Below are 20,072 nucleotides of genomic sequence, written 5' to 3' on the forward strand. Positions count from 1 at the left end.
GGGCTTCGCTCCCGTGTTTGTTATTGTAAGCATTCTCAAATGCATATTTTTGCAACTCACGGCGTAACCTTGCAGTCCCGGCTCTCCCTGAGGTCCCATAACTCCAGGTCGACCCTGCAAGGTAATGAACAAAACACACACGCACGTTAGCTTGTGTTTGGTGGCAAATAACCGGCTAAAAATAACCCAAGCGTTTCCTGTCAGCAATATTGTTCTGAAAAACATATTATCGGATGATGTCTTAATAAAATGACTCCTGCTGCTCATCCCATTATGGCTCCTTGGAAAAGCATTCGCTTATGAAAACAAGACGCTAGGTTCCCTAACAACGCTTGTTTTTAGATGCAATCGATGTCGTTAAACACTGTTAAACCCCAGACATTTTTCCTGCTTATAATTTCCAGCCTAAAACCACCAAATCAGCAGGCGCTTAACTGCATTGTACAAGAAAAGCGGATTAGACCCGAGTATCTCTAACGACATTAGTGTAAATCCCATCAAAAATCTTTGGTTCAATTCCAAATCCTGCTAATGTTTACACACACCTTAATTGATCCAGGAAAAGCAGACAGTTTGAGGGTAAAACCCGTTCTCAGCATGTTAAGAGCCTGAGGACATTATTACGCTTCTTTAACTCACTGGTTCAGCTCATACAGCAGTTCTTTTTAATACCCAATTCATTTAACGATAACACTTTGCATTAAGGTTTTCTAATGCATTTTTAAGAAAAATATGTTGTAAGCTGTAAAAATGTATTGCTTATTGTTAGTTAATGCTTTAACTAATGTTAACAAATGAGCGACACCAATTTAACCAACAATTTGAACCATTTAAGGCAACAATTATTTATATAATACACCATTATCTAAGCTGGACTGTGATGCTACTTTCTTCTGGAAACAAACTTTTTTGCATTATTTTCCTGTTATCTCTTTAAAGCTGCTTTGAAACAATCTGTATTGTAAAAAGTGCAATGTAAATAACTCTTGACTTGACTTTACTATCTAGGAATCAAACACAGCAACACAATGCAGTATAATGTTAAGGTTGTGGGTTCAAGCTTCACAACATTCCCAAATTTCCCCTTGGTAATGAATCCAGTGCATCCATTTCTCTGATTCGGACTATATTGCTATTGAAGGCTTCGTGATGGTGATCAGGATACTGATTAATGGCAATCATCTTTGGGATTTGCACAGCCAATTCTCAATCTCAAGCTCAAAAGACTTGGAGAAAGAGTGTAGGGATGTGTTGAAGAAGAAAGCACACTAACTGCGGGTCCTCTGGTTCCACGAGCACCTTTGAGTCCTCTCTCCCCAATCTGTCCGATTTCACCCGGCGAACCTATTTCTCCAAGTTGACCCGGCGGACCTTTTTCACCCTACCAAAGAGGAAGATGAAAATATCAAAGGGCCTTCCCTGGTCTACATTATTTACATGTGTGGACGACGAGATAAATGCAAATTTAATGTGAAAATAAAGAGCAAGACGTGTCCCAAACAAGACAAGACCAAGAAGAGCTTGTTATTAAGGGGTGTTGTGAAAAGTAGGTAACACTTTTCAGTAAGGTCTCATTTGTTAATGTATTAACTAACATGAGCTGACTGAGCAAACATCACAGTGAAATGGTCAAAAAACATTTTAGTTAAAATATATATAGATATTTGTTCATATCAGTTCACAGTGCATTAACTAATGTTAACATATACAACTTTAAATTCTAATTCTGCATTAATAAATGCTGAAATTAACAATAACAATGACTGATAAATGCTGTAGAAGTGTTGTCAATTGTTAGTTCATGTTAACTAATGCAGTTAACTAGTTTTAACAAACGAAACCTTTAGGAGTACCACAGGGCTCTATTCGAGGTCCATTTTATTTCTGACACAATACTGCAGATTGAAAACACTTCAGTCTCCCCTCTTGTGCACTTAAAATGTAGAGGTTCCTCATATTGCTTTGATGTAATTTAATGCAATTTTGTGGCTATAATTAATAGATGCTGATCCAGAAACGCTGGTACCTTCTTTCCTGGACGTCCACGGGTGCCCGGCAGACCCTGTTTGCCCTCGGGTCCCTGATATAGAAACATCTGCTTTAACTTCACATCATCACGAGAAATTTCAGAACATCTCACAACAGACTTGCATTATCTAAAGAGCTGTTTGCATACTGCAAAAAATGCTTTTCTTACTTAGTATTTTTGTCTTGTTTCCAGTGCAAATATCAAATAATTCTTAAATCAAGATGCATTTACTAGATGACTAAAATGACATAAGATGTCTTGTTTTCTGGGGAAATAAATAAAAATGAAGTGAGTTTTTCCTTAAAACAAGCAAAATGATCTGCCAATGGGGAGAAAAATAATGTTGTTTCTGTCTGAATTAAGATTATTTTTCTGACTCCATTGGCAGATAATTTTGCTTGTTTTAAGCATCAGCTCACTTAATTTTGATTAATTCCCCCGAAAAACAAGACTTAATATCTTATGTCATTTTACTCATCTAGTAAATGCATCTTGATTTAAGAATTATTTGATATTTGCACTGGAAACAAGACAAAAATACTAATTAAGAAAAGCATTTTTTGCAGTGCATACACCAAACAGTATTTTAGAACATACAAACTTGAGTTTGAGTGCTTCCAGAACCAGGAGGAATAACTTGTATCACTTAAAATAGGATCATTTAAGACCATTATGATTGTATTTCTCGAATCACCCAATCGACTCATGAAATTACACATATAATTCCTTAACACAGCATGCACTGAAGGAACATCACGAGATACGAACATTTGTCTTGCACTTGTTTAAGCAAAATTCTTAATGCATCATTAAATGCCACCTGAAGCTTTTTCATTTTAGCTTTACTATATCTACAAAACATATAAAACATATATGCACTGCATCACTCTTTCATCACTAACCGGGAAGCCTTTTTTCCCAGGATCTCCAGAAAGTCCTGGTGGGCCGGAGTCACCGATCTCGCCCCTTTCCCCGGCTTCTCCCATTGGTCCACGGTCACCCGGCTCACCCTAAGAAGCGAGAAAACAATAAAATTATAAATTACATACAAAATATTTCCAATAATGAGTAGGTTTAGGTACAATGATTTTAGGAATCATCATAACTTTGTCTTTAACATCAACCTATCTAGGGACTATGGATAAAAATTTTGGCTAAATCTGCCACATTTTACATATTTCTTATGTGTATTGTCCATGATTAAATAAACAAAGAAAGAAAGAATAATATGCCAAATGAAACATGTACGCAAGTGCATTCTGGGCAAACCAAAGTAAAAACTCACAGCAAACACAAGTTTTTACAAAACAAATACGCAGGGAAAAATGGTGTAGGATTTACTTTGAAACAATTTTCATTTAGTAATTGCTATAGAAATTGCTCTTAATGTACAATACAATACAAAACAATTTTATTTATATAGCATGTTTAAAACAACTGGTGTTGACCAAAGTGCTTTTTGGGCCCTATCTTGCACCCAGCGCAATTGACTTTGTACACGACGCATGTTTCATTCCTATTTCTCACCCGCGCACAGCGGACTTTTCCCTCCACAGACGCACGTCGGTAAATTAGGGAATGAACTTGCGCTCTCGGGGGCGGTTCAGGGAAAAGAGGAGGCGTGTTCCGGCGCAAACGTTCCCTGGTGCTATTTTGCAGTTTCAGAAAACAATTCCTCCACAGACCAGGAGAAACCTCGTCTAAAGTCAGCGGCGTTGCGCATGTTATTCAGATGCTATTTTAAGAGCGCATGCTTGGCCATAATGTAGCGTGTGCACAACACACACACACTTTGCTTCTCTCATCTACACAGACGCAGCAGTTTTCATTTTTGCAAATCCTACATAATTACAAGAAAAAATATTCCACACGAGGGAAATCATTGATGTGTCCATGAAGATGTGAAAAATAGGCATAAATCTAGCTTACACATTTACCCAAATTATTATACGCCTGTTTAAGCGAAGCTAATCTGGGTGTGTTTCTCCATCCCCAATGTCACTTCTCTGTGTTTTACGGCCCTGACGAGAACGTCGGTCTCCTCGGCTGTGAACCGCTCCTGGCAAATCCGCCGTTATAATAGCAATCCGCCATGGAACAAGCGCGCCTGCTCTTAAAGGGAATGTGAGATGACGCTCTGATTGGTTTATTTCACGTTACGCCCAAACCACACCTATGAGTAATGAAGCGACTTCAGACCAACACATTTTAGATTTGCGTCGGGCTCAAGAGTCATTTATCCCGCCGAGACCCGCCCACAAAGTTACTTGCGTTTCAGATCGTTAAAATAGGGCCCAATGTGTTAATAGTGATAATAGAAAATTACAGAAACAGAGATTGTTTTGGCTTTACATCAGCTCTAGAAGTTATTGTCCAGCTAAAGTTAGTTTTGATTGATTCACTTCCATTGCAAAGATCATTAGTTATTAACTTAGGGCTCGCTAACACGACACCGTTCAAACAGAAAACAGAAAACGGCGTGCTGGTCGCTCATTCGCATGATAACAGTGTTTGGTGCTCGAGAACGCAAACCTAGAAATAGGTTACAAAGTGCAAGCGTTGAAAAATGTAGAAAAAGTTCTCATCTCCGCTTAAACTTAAAAACTGTGAATCTGTGTAAACGCTGACGGCGTGCACATGCGTGATACACGTGTTCAGTCTATAGGTATGAGTGTTTGAATATATATCTGTGTGCTGGCGTGTAGTCTTTCTTTACAAACTGACCTCAACAAAGTACTTGTCTGGCCTTCAAAATTCATAATACAGATTCTTTTGTCGCTTTCGCGTATCCATGTGAACTGGAAACACTCTGATAACGTTTTATCTGTACAGAGGTGAAGGGAAGGAGGGGAGACACTAGTTGAAACTTCAGGACAATCTCACCTTTGGTCCGTCCTTCCCCTGATGCCCGTCTTCTCCGGGTGGGCCTGGAGGACCCTGAGACAAAAGGTAACAGATTTAGAAAAGCATCATGGGATTGATCACATGATTGCAGTATTAGCGAGATTACGAATAAATATTTTACAGTTTGAATAACACATCAGAATTTTTTTTCCACAAGGCAGTAATGAGAATGAGATTTATGATTTATTTCTTTTGAATTTAGGGTGAAATATGAGCCGGATAAATTCATGACAGGCTTCACCCGATGTCGTAATATCCAATAACAAACACAGAGAATTGCTTGAATAATTGCGTAACCAGAGACAAAGACGTTCAGTGTGTGTGAGCGAGAGGACGGCCCGAGGGTCCGGCTGTCAGATTATTGACACTGTTATTGACACTCGCGTCAGTTAAAGCAGTAAAAACACACTGATGGATCACGTTCACTTGGACATTTTAGACTCACTCTGATGCCCAGTTGGCCCAGTTCACCTTCTGCTCCAACAGGGCCCATTTCACCCTGGAAAAAGATAGACAGACACAGTTACCAAACGTCAATAGATCTCACTTTGATACTGTTATTATTATTAAAGCTTGTCAGTGTAAATCATCTGATTCCATTGCATTTCATTGCAAAACAGCAGCTTGATGTGTTCAACGGAAGAATTTAAATACGGAAATTCAACGGAATAAATTTTTGGATAAACAATCCCTTTAAGGGTTTTAAGACAGTCTGTCTCACCTTGAGTCCAGGTTCACCCACGGGCCCCTGCTCTCCTTCAGGTCCTGGAGGTCCCTGAGCGCGCACAAAAGAGGGAAAATCACAAGATGACGAGAACTAAAGGTCATATTTCAGACCCAAAACACAATAAAATACCCTACAACATAATTAATTTACTAAAAATAATCAAATTGTGCTATTATTGACTTTTCTGCAGTGTAATGTGTTGTTACACTCCATAGGGTGCAAAGTGTGTATGTAATCTATTGCATTTAATGGTGATATGTAACCCGGATCAGTCTGATTGTGCTGTATTATCCCTTATTTAATTTTCAAATGCACATTTTACTACATAATTGGATGCAGGAGAACTCTGTTATACACTTCAATATGTTTATTGTAGGAAATACCTCGTGACCTTGCTCTCCATCTGTTCCCGCGTCCCCCGGAGGGCCTCTGGACCCCTAAACGATCAAAACCAAACAGTCACATTCAAATAAATATGAAATAAATATGAAATCATGCACAATTCCCCAAAAACAATCATGAATTGCTCATAAACAGTCCTGCTCGGTCTTGTTCTGCTCATATAAATCAGATTTACACGTGTCGCCCTTGGTGCTGAACGCGTTCAAGAGACACAGTTAAAGGTCTTTCATCTGCTGTCAGAGCGGCTGATTACATGTTTAGACGTAATTACATGAAACACTCATGCTCAACGCTGGAAATGCCATGAGGAGAAGCTCAACGAAGCCTCTGAGCCGTCACATCGTGACTTATATTACACAATAAGCAGCAAAAACACCATGTAGAAATGCGGCGACGGTACACAATACATTTCTGAAAGTTTAGCACATATGAACAACAATGTGTGATGCAAATGAACATCCTTCAGTTTGTGCAGTTTTAGACCTTTATTTCATATAGTTCAAGAAATGATTGTTTATATACAGTAGTGGCACTTCAGCATGCACTGTTTTCAAGCCCAAACCTTTGTGTTTTATTTAAATACAACATGCGGTTAACTTGATCAGGTCCGTGTTGTCTTTGTTAACTCAAACTATTACATTTCTCATCAATTGAAATAAAGCTGAAATTAAATATAATTTTACTTGATATATATATATATATATATATATATATATATATATATATATATATATATATATATATATATATATATTTAGAAAAACAGAAATGTTGCCTTGGCAACTAACTGAAATAAAATAAGTTTAAGTTAAAATACTAAAATGATACTTGTTAATTGAAATAAAAAATGAATAATTAATTAAACATTTTTATAAATAAAAATTAAATATAAACATTAGATGAAAAGATTTAAATGTAAATAAACAAGAAATTTGGCAAATAACTTAAAGTTTAAGTTGAAATTCTAAAATTACTAAAACTAAAACTCAAATATTATATAAATTAAAGCTATATAGAAATATATATTTAAAAAAACAGGTCAGCGATGAAACTAAAACTAAAACCATTCAAACAATGTAGCTAAATAAAATTAAGATGAATTAAAATAAATAAAATTAAATATAAATATTAGATGGAAAAACTTAAAGGTAAAAACGTAAGAATTTTTTTTACAGTTTGGCAACTTAAAATAAGTTTGTTGTAATAGTAAAATTACTAAAAACTGAAGGAACTAATTCATAAATAAATGTATTATATATATATATATATATATATATATATATATATACTGTATATATATATATATATATATATATATATATATATATATATAACATATAGTTATACATACATATATATATATATATATACACACACATATAAACATAAAAACGACAAAATATAAAAATAAAGCTAATTCAGAATATTAACAAACACTATAAAAATAACAGTATATATATATATATAAAATACTAAATAACACTGAACCAGCACTATATGTGCCATGCAGAAGTCTTTTTAATTCTCTTTAATATAAAACACCCTTTTTTATAATTTTTGTGTAAATGAGGCTCGTTTGAGAATGCAAACATTTCGATTTGTGTTGTAATACTCACAGGTTCACCTGGAGGACCTTTTTCACCTGTGCTGCCGGGCGGACCTGCTTTACCCTGTAAAACACACACACACCAATTATATGTGATTCGTACATGTTTAGACTTTATAAAATCTGATTACACATTATTCAGTAAAAAAAAAAAAAAAAAAAATTCTATGAGATCTCTATAATATCAGAATAAATGTATAGCAAAATGAGTCTCCTTCACCTCAGATGTTTCTCCTGAGGAAATATTTGCTTACTAAAACTTAAATTAAAAACATTAACAGACATTTTCGTTACTAGAAATAAAAGTTAACTGAAATAAAATAAATCTTAAACTTATTTTATTCCAGCAAGTTTTTAAAGCAACAGTTCTCATTTACATTTAGTTTAAAGATGTACTAAAACAACTAAAATAAAAAATTAATTAAAACTATTTACACATTTAAATACTTAATAAAAATGACTTAATATACTATATTATAATTAATTCCCTCGTTTTATTAAATTGTGGCCACATTGTTAATAATTTGTTCCCTCGTTTTAACGCACGATATAATAATTCCTTCCCTCGTTTTACTAAATTGTGGCCACATTATAATAATTATAATAATCACTTTTACTACGCACAATTACATGACAGCATTTTCAACTAAAAACAGAAAACTTTTCATGCGTTTAGGCGTTCATTTACACGACAACGGCGTTTTGGGGGCGTGAAAATGCAAACTTTTGAAAACGATATCATTATCGTCTCTGTGTAAACTACAAAACCGCTGATTTATGAAAATGGTGCTCCATGTTTATCACAAGTTCAGTTTATAGCCGCGTAGTGTTTCTTTACAAAGTGACATCGCCATCTACTGGTCTGACAGCAGAATACAGTCGTTATTTTTAGCCGTTTACGTGGATCCGTGTGAACGTTGTTATCAGTACGTGAAAAACGTAAAGGAAAACCTTTTCCAGTGTAATCATTTGTTGCTTCATTTTAAAGGGGTGGTTGATTATGATTTCACTTCTCTAACTTTAGTTAGTGTGTAATGTTGCTGTTTGAACATAAACAACATCTGCAAAGTTACAACGCTCAAAGTTCAAAGCAAAGGGAGATATTTGCTTTTACAGAAATCGCTTTTTAAGGACTACAACAAACGGCTGGTAGAGACTACACCACATTCCTCCCGGGTTAGTGACATCACCAACCCTAAAATCTACATAAACCCCGCCCCCTGAACACCATTTATAGATTATCAAGGACAGAATATGCTAATCAGTGACTAGAAGATAACTACACATCAGCTCCATAAATTCATCAACTCATTCAGAAATGTCCTGTTGCTTCTACATGTTTCACTTCTTCTCATTGTCTGACTGCTAACACACACACACACACACACACACCTGCTCTTGAAACTCCACCCTCTGTGCCGGCAGCAGCAGCTCATTTGCATTTAAAGGGACAGACACAAAACAAGGCGACAATTTTAACATGCGATATAAAAATATCTGTGGGGTATTTAGAGCTGAAACTTCACACACACACTCTGGGGACATCAGAGACTTATTTCACATCTTGTGAAAAGGGCATTATAACACCACTTTAATTAAATCATGGCCACATTGAACTAACTCGTTCCCTAGTATCGATTTAACCATGATTAAGTAAAATGAGGGAATGCATTAGTAAAGCGTGCTGTAATAGTAATTGTTCATTCGTGGCCCGGATATACACTTTCTTTCCCCACACGTCTCTGTAGTTTTGCAATATAAAAGAAAGTTAGATCTATATTTGTTAATTAAATGTATATATATATGTAGACGATAAGGGAACGATAAGCTTGTGTTTGTTCCTATGATGAGAATGTAACACAGTCTTTCTTCTCACGTTCACTCTCAGTTCTGGGTTTGACTTCCACCTGTCGTATCACACTATTCCTCACGGATATCTCAGCGTTCCCACAACAGAGACGTTTCCAGAAACCAACAGACCGGCTTTAACAACATCCACATCACCACTTTCATCACCAGCCACACGTGCGCTTTCATTTTCCAGAAGTAAATATTACTTGCACAATAAATGCTTCCATATGTGACCTTCACATCACATGTTTCAATCCCAGAATGCACTGCAATGAACAAATTGTATTCGTAGTTATGTGCATTTCCAAAACAGTCACTTAAAGGTTTCATGATGTTGCCTTAGAAGATAGCTGACTATGTAGGCACACTGGGTTTTCATTTTTATTTTAAAGAAATTAATACTTTTATTCATCAAGGACGCATTAAACTGATCAAAAGTGACAGTAAAGACGTTTATAATGTTACAAAAGATTCTGTTTGAAATAAATGCTGTTCTTTTGAACTTTCAGTTTCCACAAAAATATGAGCTGTTTTCAACACTGATAATAATCATAAATGTTTCTTGAGCATCAGATCATCATATTAGAGTGATTTCTGAAGGATCATGTGACACTGAAGACTGGAGTAATGATGCTGAACATTCAGCTTTGATCACAGGAATAAATTACACTTTACTATATATTCACATAGAGAACAGATGATTTACATAATATAACATAATGATTTACATAACATAATATTTCACTGTTTTTACTGTATTTTTGAGAGAGAGAGAGAGAGAGAGAGAGAGAGAGAGAGAGAGAGAGAGAGAGAGAGAGAGAGAGAGAGAGAGAGAGAGAGTTCCCACTAGAGGACGCTGTGAGTTCGTGAGTTCGTAAAACCCCTCAGGCTTGAACTTTAATCGCTTCAACACACACTTTGACACACACTTCACACACACTTCACACATCCTGACATCCAGCTTTATTAGAGGCTTCTCAGACAGAGAGGAAACACACTGATCTGTGACGTCACATATATATCTGCCTCCTAACCATTATATCAATACTTTTCAGTATTAAGAGGAAACAGTATCATTTATTCAAACAAAAATAATAGTATTTTGGCAATATATTTTAATATGTGGTATATGATTATTTTAATACTTTTGCGCGTTGAAAAGTAGCATTTTTTTTTTATTAAAATAAAAGTATTTTGGCCACATATTTTACTAGTTTTAATATGACAATATCAATACTTTTGAGCATAAAAAATTAGTAGTTATTTAAAGAAAAATAATAGTTTTTTGTAACATATTTTAATATGGCAATTTTTATACATTTGATGATTAAAACAACTGTATTTTTGGCAACAGTTTAAAATTTTGATATGATTATTTTAATAATTTTGAGTATTAAAAGAAAATTTTATTTATTTAGAGAAAAATAATAGTATATTGGCAACATATTTTACTATTTTAATATGATAATATTAATACGTTTGAGCATTAAAAGAAAATAATTATATTTTTTGGCCACATAGTTTACGATTCATCATGATTATTTTCATATTTGTAAGTATTAAACAAAATAATAGTATTTACTTAAACAAAATAATAGTATTTTGGCAATATATTTTACTATTTTTAAATCAAAGTATCAGTTATTATCTCATGTTTCCATAAATCAATAATTAGACTCATTTATGTCCGTAAGAACAACATTACACAATTCAAAATCTCAGTTAATTTCATTTTGGACATGATTAGAGTATAATGATGCAGTTCAGTGAGTATAGGGTTAGAATTGTTGCATTATTACAAATAAATAGATTGAGATTCACAAACAAATGTAAAGAGTTTCACAAAAAATGATAAAATTCACAGATAAATAAAATGAGATTTGCAAAAAAAAATATATATTTTTTTATATTTACAAATGTGTTTAATGCACTAGAAGCGATTCACAAATGCACAGAAAGCGGTTCACAAATAACTGCCCGGCAGAGTTGTGTTTGTGACATAAAACACATTTGTAAACATTTTTTTTTTTAATTTGCAAATCTCATTTTATATATTTGTGAATTTTAGAATTTCTTGTGAAACTCTTTACATTTATTTGTGGATCTTAATCTATTTATTTGGATTAATGCAACAACTCTAAGCCCATAAGTGAGTTCTGATTGAAACTCTGCGACTGGCTCATATAGGAATCGATGTACACTGGAATACAACAGTTACTGTAAACTGAAGCGTAGTTACAGTAGCAGTTCCTCGTCACAGAGAGAGACTTACAGAGGGTCCTGCTGCTCCTCTCTTCCCTGGACCTCCAGCGCTACCCTATAAACACACACACACACACACACAGATCATTTAACCTGCAGCTCTCTATAAAGATGAAGCAGAAGTCTCCTATAATCACACCAGAGTTATGGATCTCAGGCGCTTTAATAACTAATGTGTGATGTCAGTGTCATGTCTCACTGATCTCTCAGCTGTGAATTGAGTGTATTTAGTATTTTTTGTAACTGTAGAAATATTACCTCAGAAATGTTCCCCAAAAATCATGTTGCAAATGTCTTTAAACAGATTTTATGCTTGGGCTAAAATGGGCTAAATCATGTCTTTATTCACTTCTGAAAATGGCAAAACGTGTGTTAAAGTTTTTGTCATTTTTATTTAAATTAAATTCTTATATGTGCATATAGTTGTTTTTTGTTGTTGTTTATTTCAGTTTATGTTATTTTAGTAGATCAAGTTAAACTAAATTAAAAACTAAATTAAAAATAATGCTGCCTTAGTAAAACTAGCAGAAATAAAATAAGTTTAAGTTTTTCTATATATATTTTTTTAGTTAATTATAACAACCCAGGTCTGTAGTTATTTTTATTGGTCTAATAAACAAACATTTATAAGTATTTTAGTTTAGTTTATAGTATTTATTCATATTTCAAATTAGCTTTTTTTAAAGTTTTCATTTTAAATTTAGTTTAAATTTTAATAAATATACATTCTTTTTTATGTGCTTTATTAATGTTTATATTACTATTTATCTTAAATTTAATTTAATAATAGATTTAATTTCATTAAGCTTAATTAAGTTTCAACTTTGTCAATTTTAGTACAATCAACATGAAGGATTTTTTTTCTTTTTGAATTTTTCAACTAATATTTATGTTATTTTATCTTTATTTCAATTAATGAAAACGAAATTCTTTGTGTGTGTGACTGTCTAATCTGCAGAAAAACAAATTGATCTAGCACATCCAACTGAGGACATACAGTCTGAGATAGGATGATTGTTATGATGACTAGACTAGCACAAACCCTCAAAAACACACATTTAATTGAAGTATGAATAGTTTTCCCACTTGAAGACGTCCTTAATGAAGATTTTATCTCACTTTATCTATAAACTAAACACAGAGGTGCTTACGATGAATCCTGGATCTCCGTTCTTCCCTCCAGATCCCTTTTCCCCCTGAAAAACACAAGCAGTCGAGCCGTCAAGCGTGTGTGTGACGAGTCTCTGAGCATCATGATCGTTCACTGGCTTTCTAATGCAAATCAGTGTAATTGCTGTAGGATTTGCGAGTGTGTGAAAGGCCCCATGAAGCCATCTAAAGAGTGTGTGATATATTTCCCTTTGAAACAAGAAGTTCTAGAGACATAATTGACGCCATCACAATGTTTTCCCAGAATAAAAGAGTTTAGCTTTTATATAATTTTCAATGTGTGAATATAATACACTCTTCACTACGCTTCATATATAGAACCTTTAAGTGGTTCCCATAATGGGATCATTTTATGGATTTAGTTTGAATTCATTTTGAATTCTGATTAAATTTCAAACTTTCTCGCTAGAAAAAGTTTAAATAACCTGTTAAACATGAAAGTGTTATGCAGTCATTTCAGACATTTCTACTTAGATAGAACATTTTAGCATAAAGGGTTCTTCAAAATTGAGTCAAGAAGATTTTATTCTAATAGTGTAGGGGATTTATGCTATATGTGCTGATATACCTTTACACCCTCATGGCCTGGTTCTCCTGGAGGGCCGTCAGGTCCTCTCGGGCCCTAAAACACAAAAACACACACCATATATGAGCACAACAAGTCTCGCTGTGATTTCACACTAAAATAAAAAATTCCATACACTGATGGAAGCTGCAACTATAATCATTTCAATTATAATTTAACTAAGTGTTTTACTTATATCAGATACACATTGTGTAGGAAACTATAAAGTTTACTCTATTCTTCTCCCAGATCACCGGCCACTTACTTTTATGTATTTTGGGAGAAATAGATGAATTTACAGAAATCCGACAGATGCGATTCTCAGAATTGTGTTGCAAACTAACTAACATGATCATAGATCAACTAACATGATCATTATAAAGGTGTTTAAACGACAAAACACAATTCCTTCCACATATTTGACAATCGGAATATATCATATAGTTCACAACATTATTAACAAATCTGTGAATATTTTGAATAAAAAAAAAAAAGACACCCCCCCCCCCCCAAATCACCATGATTCCCCAGCTGATTGATTATATTAAGAATTAAAAAAAAATTGTATTACATGTTTTCTGAAATGTTTAAATATATGCAAATGAGGCACTGTCTAATTGAATGTGCACTAATTTGCATTCTTTTCCAGGAAATAAATCTGAACATTGAATAAAGCCAGGGTCAAAATTCTTGTTTGATTTTGTTGACATGTTAGAGTTAAATGTTTTTACTGAGGGGATTTTGCATATCTCTTTTTATTACTGCATAAATCAGAAAATACTGTGAACAGACAGAGAAAAACATGTTTTTAGGAATAAAATTTTAAATAAATCAGTGTGAGTGATATATGAACAAACCCTTCTGTAAAAACCTTCAGAATATAGACAGGAATAAACCTGTAAATTTTGGTGTTTATAACTGCAGCTGAAGTGGAGGACAAACTCATTAAAGATGTGTAGCGTAATCGAAATCTACAGATGCAAATGGATGAAGTGCAATAAAATAAACACTTAAATGTGTATTTTGGATGTTTTCTGTCCACTGGTCTGAAAGAAGACATGTATGGTCCAAAATCTCAAAATTGACCAGTGAATTCATTTTTTTTTTTTTTTTTTTTTGCCTGTGGCATCTTGCCTTAAACATCATGACTATCATCTATACACACTGAAAACACTTTCATGATCATCTTGTGAGATTTATTTAATCATTCTTATAAACAGTCCAGCTAGTTGATCAATGAGCCAACAGAGCGGAGACGACACGCCAGACCAAACACAACGAGAATCCAGCACAAGCCAAACTAAACTTATATTATTAAAACTTAAAGGTCATATCAGTGTTGTTATTGTTAACTAAAGCTAAAATAATAAACTTGAGCAAAAATAAGAAATGTTGCCTGCAACTAACTGAAATAAATTAATTAAAGACCTGCAATTACTAAAACTAAAATATTTGTTTTAAGCTAAACTGAAACATTTGAAATAAAAATGACAAAAGCACATAACAATACTGCAAAAAACTTAAACCAAAATGACTGTAAATGAACCTAAATAAATATGTTGAAATACAAAAATGACAAAAAAATCTAATAAAAATAAATTCAAGTTTTGTTTTTAAAAACAAAAACGTCCAACTAAAATGAAAATGAATTCTAAAAAAAAAAATCTAATTCAAAATATGAATAAATACTACAAAGTATATAAATAATACTAAAAACACTGCTTTAAATATTACATATCATGAAACTATTTTACAGTCTATACTTTCAGTACTGAAAGAATTACAGGGATATTCATAACAACATTTCTCTCATTTTGTTCAACTGAGCTTGTTGCAGTGCATTCTGGGAGTACCATGCAAAGCTGCCTTAGAATCTGGCCAAAAGAAGCTGATCTTAAAAGGAGTTCGCCTGATTTTGAATCTGGAACTGTAATGTGTTAAAGCTGTAGGTGTGTGTTTTACAGAAGAGGAGTCTCATCTGCTGACGGCGGGTTCATGAACCGAGACTTCAGAAGGCCTGAGCTCTTTGTTCAGGATGTGTAAGCGATCTGTCTGCCATGTTTTCACACGTGGGTTTAAAGTCGCCCGTCCTCACCATCATTAAAATGAGATCTGCACAGTTTTATATAAACAGAACAGAGGGGAACATTCTCTTAATTGCGGAGTTTGGCATGAACCTCAAACCTCTTTTCATCAGCTTCTGTGGCCTCTGACACACTTCATCCTGTGTCATTAGGACTCACGTCAAACACGATCTTTCTCTTCCACGCTTATTACGTTAGTCAAGGTTTCCTGCTCGTAATTCATGAGCGTTTACCCTCACACTGACCTGTTGTCAATTAAACACTTTAACTTTAAGACACTTTAACTCTTTATGTTATGTTGCATTGGTTATGAACGTACGCCAGAATACTGTAAATCTAAATCTAAATTAGTTTCTAATCTAACAAAAAGCTTAGAATTTTATAAATGTAAGATTTAACTGACAAAATATATACATAAAAACATATTTTATTTGAGAAAGTTGACAGCATTTTTCATTTATGTTAAAGTTGAAGTAATAAAATAAAACTAAATTAACTAAAACTTAATAAAAACTACATAGACAATAAAAAACGAATAAAAATGACAATAGCACACAATTAAATTACTAAAACTTTAACAGAAACCGACTGAAAAATAAAAAGCTAATTTAAAAAATAATAATAATAATTGTGTTTTACTGATACTAAAATAATACTGAACACACACACACACAAACATTTATATTTTACATTGTGTTAGATTTCTTTTTGATTTTGGGGTCATATTCAGTTTGGCCGCTAGAGGTCCCTGTAGTTTATCTGGGAAACACGATTCAGTCAGGCAACAAAACACGACACACTGATCTCTGAACAGATAGAGAGCTGAAGCGCTGTACAAACAGAGCCTGTGAACTTATCACTAGGGCGATCAGCCAGCGGAAAAAGTCTCTTCCAGGAAAAGTCTTGTCTACTTGAATGGGAGAATCCTGAAATCTCAAAAACTACTCACAATTAAATGACATGTTTCAAACCAGCAACAGAATCTAAAATGAACTGACCATGAACATGGAAAAAAACTAGTAAAAAATGCCAAAAACAAAACACAATTACTAAAACTTATAAAAAAAAGTTTCACATCATGCAAAACTGTCAATCAAAGCATTCCACCAATCAAATTGCTCTCTCCACATAGTCTGTTTTTAAATCTAAGTTAAAAACCTATAGCTCTTTCCACAGGCGTACAACTGTCCTGGAATTTAACGTTGAATTTTCCGATTGGTGTTTTCGATGTAAACTCCCTTTATCACTTGTTTTGCGGTTGTTTTTTTAGATATTTATCCTGATGTACAGCACAATGGCCAACTACTGTTGCTTTTATCGTGCTATATAAATAAAAGTTGATTGGTTGATTGATTGATTGATTGATTGATTGGTTGGTTGATTGATTGGTTGATTGGTTGATTGATTGATTGATTGATTGATTGATTGGTTGGTTGATTGATTGGTTGGTTGATTGATTGGTTGATTGATTGATTGATTGATTGATTGGTTGGTTGATTGATTGGTTGATTGGTTGATTGGTTGGGTTGGTTGATTGATTGATTAATTGATTGATTGATGATTGGTTGGTTGGTTGGTTGGTTGGTTGATTGATTGATTGATTGATTGATTGATTGGTTGGTTGGTTGGTTGATTGATTGACGCATTGACATCATTAGCAACAAAAACAAGTGACAAAATCATAATTTTTCCTTCACTACTCGTCTTACTAGAGATGCACGATATATCGGCCACCATATCGGTATCGGCCGATATATGCTAATTTTTAATGTTATCGTTATCAGCCTGATTAGAAAATGTGTCTGATATATTAAAGCCGATAAATAATGTATTATTTCCTTCAGCTGAGATGCTTCAGATGCGCACTGTTCCACATGATGGCTTTAAATTGCTTGAAATATGATTGGAATCACTTCAAATAAGGAAAATACAATTATGTGCTGTGATCTCGGCTTCATAAAATTATGTGTTTGGGACGTGGTTTTTAATGGTGAGACTTTTGTTTTTGTAATCAGGCTCTCAAAAAGTAATTACAAATTTGGATTTCGATTTATTGGCCAATATATCAGTTATCAACTTTCAAATATAACGAAATATCGGTTGTTCGGTATCGGGCAAAATTTGATATATCGGTGCATCCCTACGTCTTACCCTTCGTCCCTTGGGCCCCGAAACGCCCGCTGCTCCTCTCATCCCTTGTGGACCCTTGAGAAAGAGAGACAGACAGAAAGAGGCAAAGTAAAGTTTCAACGCTGATGTGTTTCTCTCAAAATCGACCGCAACCACTGCATCTGTGTGTATATCACTCCATCATCGCTGAACTTCACACCAGTTAAAATAATACCATGGTACTTTGACATATCACATAAAATTAAATTATTACCATTGTTCAAGCACCATCATACGTTGTAAAAAAACAAATGAAGACTGTTGAAGACTCAAAAAGTACATCTGAAGGTGTGTTGTGTCTGTTAGTGTTCTTATTCTTCCGTCATCTTCTCTCACTCGAGTCTATAGAACCGCTTGCAGGAAAATAATGACATTTGGCACACTGATAGAGGACAGTCCGAACATTAACCACAGCGATTTTGGAGTCTCTAACTCCATCCCTCTAGCGCCACCAACTGCCCGAAGTTGCACTCAAGTTTATGCTAATCACTTTTGAACCGTAAGGGCTAGAAACTAAATTCTTCTCTGATTCCTTGGCTCAAGATGATTTGTCGTGGTTCATCCGATTTTCACCAAAATTGGTTCAGATCATCTTCAAATCATGCTGGCAAAAATCTATTAAAAGCGGTTTGATAAACACAACTGTTCTTGAATAACGCGTGAACGACTTCATCAAAGAACACACCAAAATTTGATGCGAGGCTATATCTCCACAACGCTTTAACAAGAAGTTCAAGAAGAAAAAGCCTACTTTTTCAAACTCCTCCTTGACCGATTTTCACCAAAATCATCTAAAATTATCTTCAGACCGTATGAAGGCTTTATGATTGACCAAACCATTGTCATATAACGCATTAAGAAATTTGATGGCATGGCGCCAAGCTGATTCTGAGGCTGTAACTTTACAACGCTTTGGCATATCGACACCAAAATTTGTAAGTGCCATTATCTGCTCACACTGACCACACAACACCAATTTAGCAACAGTGCCACCTATTGGTCAAAAGTGATAAGTGTTGAAGTCAAGTGACCGTAGTGTAGTTCGTTTATAGCCAACGTTTAGCTTTTTACTTCTGTCGATTGCATTAAGGCTTTAGGAATAGTGTTAATTTGTGAAGATTTTCATGATGAACAAAACTTGAGGATTATTTCAGATGAAATTTGTAATTTGATGAAACAGCAGAGGATCATGGGTAAACTTACTGGTGGACCTTGTGGGCCGAAATCTCCAGGACCTCCTGGAAGACCCGGATAGCCCTATTACAAAGAGAAAGACATACAGTTATCACCATAAACCCACTAACCAGCGACCCATCCAGCTACTGAATGGGTTAAGATCAGCCTTAACTCGCCTTCACTAATGATTTACACACATTTCGCATTGTCAACAATTTACATTCAAGAAATGTTAGATTTACTGGAGAAGCAAAATGACTGAAGATATTGGGTTTTACAAGTCAAAAATACTCAGGAAGAAAACATGTTTTTGCAGTGCAATGTATTTTAATATACATGTTTGTTAATGTGAAATAAGTTCTTACTATTGAACCTTTCTCTCCTGGAGGACCCAGAGGACCAGGAGGACCTCGATCACCCTAAACACACACAATTAAACACACAAACACACGTTTTCAGTCTGCAAATCTGATCTTCACTGTAGCGGATCCATTTCATCACGGTGGCACATCATCATGTTTCATGTTTCCAATATAGATCATGATGTATTTATGGTGGAATGGTGGTTTAAGATAAAGACTCAGCTTTTACCTTTTCTCCAGGTTGTCCGATCACTCCGGTTATTCCGATCATTCCCACTGGACCCTGAACAACACAGAGAACAAGAGCTGGTTAAACACACACACACACATACACACCTACATTCCTCGAGTCAGATTTTGGAGAGAGTTCAAACAGGAACTGAAGAATTGCATTACAAGATGTAATAATTTGTTTGTAAATTATCTGAAGAATATCCAGGTTGCTCTATAATATATAATATAATATAATATAATATAATATAATATAATATAATATAATATAATATAATATAATATAATATAATATAATACTGAAAAATAAAATGTATGACAGTTTTCAAAAAATTATGAAGCAGCAAAACTGTTTTTAAAACTGATAATAATCATAAATCATCAGATCATCATATTAGAGTGATTTGTGAAGGGTCATGTGACACTGAAGACTGGAGTAATGATGCTGAACATTCAGCTTTGATCACAGGAATAAATTACACTTTACTATATTCACATAGAAAAAAGATGATTTACTTTATAATAATATTTCAC

The 20,072-nt window shown here is 34.2% G+C and overlaps 1 protein-coding gene across 1 annotated transcript in view; it reads right to left on the reverse strand.

Moving 5' to 3' along the window:
• Positions 1-20,072, reverse strand: part of col24a1 (collagen type XXIV alpha 1 chain) — a 128,064-nt gene that overhangs the window by 27,269 nt on the left and 80,723 nt on the right. Inside the window, exons 25-40 of the mRNA XM_079848247.1 lie at positions 19,537-19,590; positions 19,311-19,364; positions 18,973-19,026; positions 17,752-17,805; positions 13,520-13,573; positions 12,933-12,977; positions 11,792-11,836; positions 7,679-7,732; positions 6,044-6,097; positions 5,655-5,708; positions 5,379-5,432; positions 4,913-4,966; positions 2,932-3,039; positions 2,027-2,080; positions 1,274-1,381; positions 61-114 (exon numbers count right to left, since the gene is read on the reverse strand). Coding sequence (XP_079704373.1) covers positions 61-114; positions 1,274-1,381; positions 2,027-2,080; positions 2,932-3,039; positions 4,913-4,966; positions 5,379-5,432; positions 5,655-5,708; positions 6,044-6,097; positions 7,679-7,732; positions 11,792-11,836; positions 12,933-12,977; positions 13,520-13,573; positions 17,752-17,805; positions 18,973-19,026; positions 19,311-19,364; positions 19,537-19,590 — 954 coding nt within the window. The remainder of the gene's footprint in view (positions 1-60; positions 115-1,273; positions 1,382-2,026; positions 2,081-2,931; positions 3,040-4,912; positions 4,967-5,378; positions 5,433-5,654; positions 5,709-6,043; positions 6,098-7,678; positions 7,733-11,791; positions 11,837-12,932; positions 12,978-13,519; positions 13,574-17,751; positions 17,806-18,972; positions 19,027-19,310; positions 19,365-19,536; positions 19,591-20,072) is intronic.

Source organism: Squalius cephalus, assembly GCF_949319135.1.
Source record: "Squalius cephalus genome assembly, chromosome: 18".
Classification (NCBI taxonomy): Eukaryota; Metazoa; Chordata; class Actinopteri; order Cypriniformes; family Leuciscidae; genus Squalius; species Squalius cephalus.